The 1636-nt window shown below is 65.6% G+C and overlaps 1 protein-coding gene across 1 annotated transcript in view; it reads left to right on the top strand.

Moving 5' to 3' along the window:
• Positions 1-1636, top strand: part of EMIHUDRAFT_457934 (putative subunit of cohesin complex) — a 4049-nt gene that overhangs the window by 1141 nt on the left and 1272 nt on the right. Inside the window, exons 4-7 of the mRNA XM_005776051.1 lie at positions 608-655; positions 894-1061; positions 1320-1412; positions 1450-1509. Of these exons, the coding sequence (XP_005776108.1) occupies positions 608-655; positions 894-1061; positions 1320-1412; positions 1450-1509 (369 nt within the window). The remainder of the gene's footprint in view (positions 1-607; positions 656-893; positions 1062-1319; positions 1413-1449; positions 1510-1636) is intronic.

Genomic DNA, 1636 nt, shown 5'->3' on the forward strand with positions numbered 1-1636 from the left:
CCCCGAGGCACCCCCGAGGCACCCCCGAGGCACCCCCGAGGCACCTCCCCCCTTTTCATCGCACACACGCGCCGCCGCCACCCTCGCCTCGGCGCCCCGTGCTGCCCCGCGACGCCCCTCGCCGCTGCACCCGCTCAGCGCGCTCCCCCGCCGCTGCGAGTAGCCGAGAGGTGAGGAGTCTAGCAGCGGCCCTCCGAGCTGCTAGGGGAGATATGGGGAGATATGGGGAGATATGGGGAGATGCGGTCCTCCGAGCTGCTAGGGGAGATATGGGGAGATATGGGGAGATATGGGGAGATGCGCCCCTCCGAGCTGCTAGGGGAGATATGGGGAGATATGGGGAGATATGGGGAGATATTGGGAGATGCGGCCCTCCGAGCTGCTAGGGGAGATATGGGGAGATATGGGGAGATGTGGGGAGATATGGGGAGATATTGGGAGATGCGGCCCTCCGAGCTGCTAGGGGAGATATGGGGAGATATGGGGAGATATGGGGAGATATTGGGAGATGCGGCCCTCCGAGCTGCTAGGGGAGATATGGGGAGATATGGGGAGATATGGGGAGATATGGGGAGATATTGGGAGATGCGGCCCTCCGAGCTGCTAGGCGCAAGAGTTTGCGGACTGCATCCGCCGCCTCGGCTCGCTGCCCAAGGTGGCCCTCGACGAGTCGCGCCATCTCTCCCGCATCTCCCCATACCTCCCCGCATCTCCCCATACCTCCCCGCATCTCCCCGCATCTCCCCGCATCTCCCCATACCTCCCCGCATCTCCCCGCATCTCCCCGCACCTCCCCGCATCTCCCCGCACCTCCCCATACCTCCCCGCATCTCCCCACATCTCCCCACATCTCACCACATCTCCCCACATCTCCCCGCATCTCGCCCGCATAGGAGTCGTTTGACGAGTCTCGGCGGGCACTCTCGTCCAAGCAGCTGATGGGCGAGATCGAGCAGTGCAACAAGGAGCTGCAGAAGCTCGGCCACGTCAATAAGAAGGCGCTCGACCAGTTCCAGAGCTTCAACGAGCAGCGCGACAAGCTGATCGACCGGCGCGACGAGGCGACCGACGCCTCGAAGCGGAATCTCCGCCCATCTCTCCCCGTACCTCCCCCCATCTCGTGCCCCGGAAGCGCCCGGAAGCGGAAGACGCCTTATTGCCGTCCAACCTGCGCTCGAGAGGACGCGCACTCCGCCGCCTTCCACCGCGTTCGACTGTCGCTTCACTGTCCTCGCATCCCCTCGTACTCACGCGCTGCTCTGAGGACTCTGCACGAGACCGTGCTCCCCCGCCCCGACCCCGGCGCCTGCACACTGCAGGTGGAGAAGGCGGAGGAGTCGATTCGCTCGCTCATCGAACACCTCGACCTCAAGAAGGACGAGGCGACGGAGCGCACGCTCACAGCTGGAGGTGTGAGGAGACGCCGTTCACAGCGGTCGCCGTGAGCAGGCGATGGAGCGCACGTTCAAGGGCATCGCAAAGCACTTCACCGAGGTCTTCCGCGAGCTCGTGCCGGGAGGCGCGGGCAAGCTCATCATGAAGACCTCGCACGAGGGCAAGCAGCTCGAGCCGGGCGCGCCAGCGGCACCGCACCCGCGCACGCAATCCCCCCTCCGCCCCTCACCACCCCCGTGCC

Source organism: Emiliania huxleyi (genome assembly GCF_000372725.1).
Source record: "Emiliania huxleyi CCMP1516 unplaced genomic scaffold EMIHUscaffold_286, whole genome shotgun sequence".
In the NCBI taxonomy this organism is placed as follows: Eukaryota; Haptophyta; order Isochrysidales; family Noelaerhabdaceae; genus Emiliania; species Emiliania huxleyi.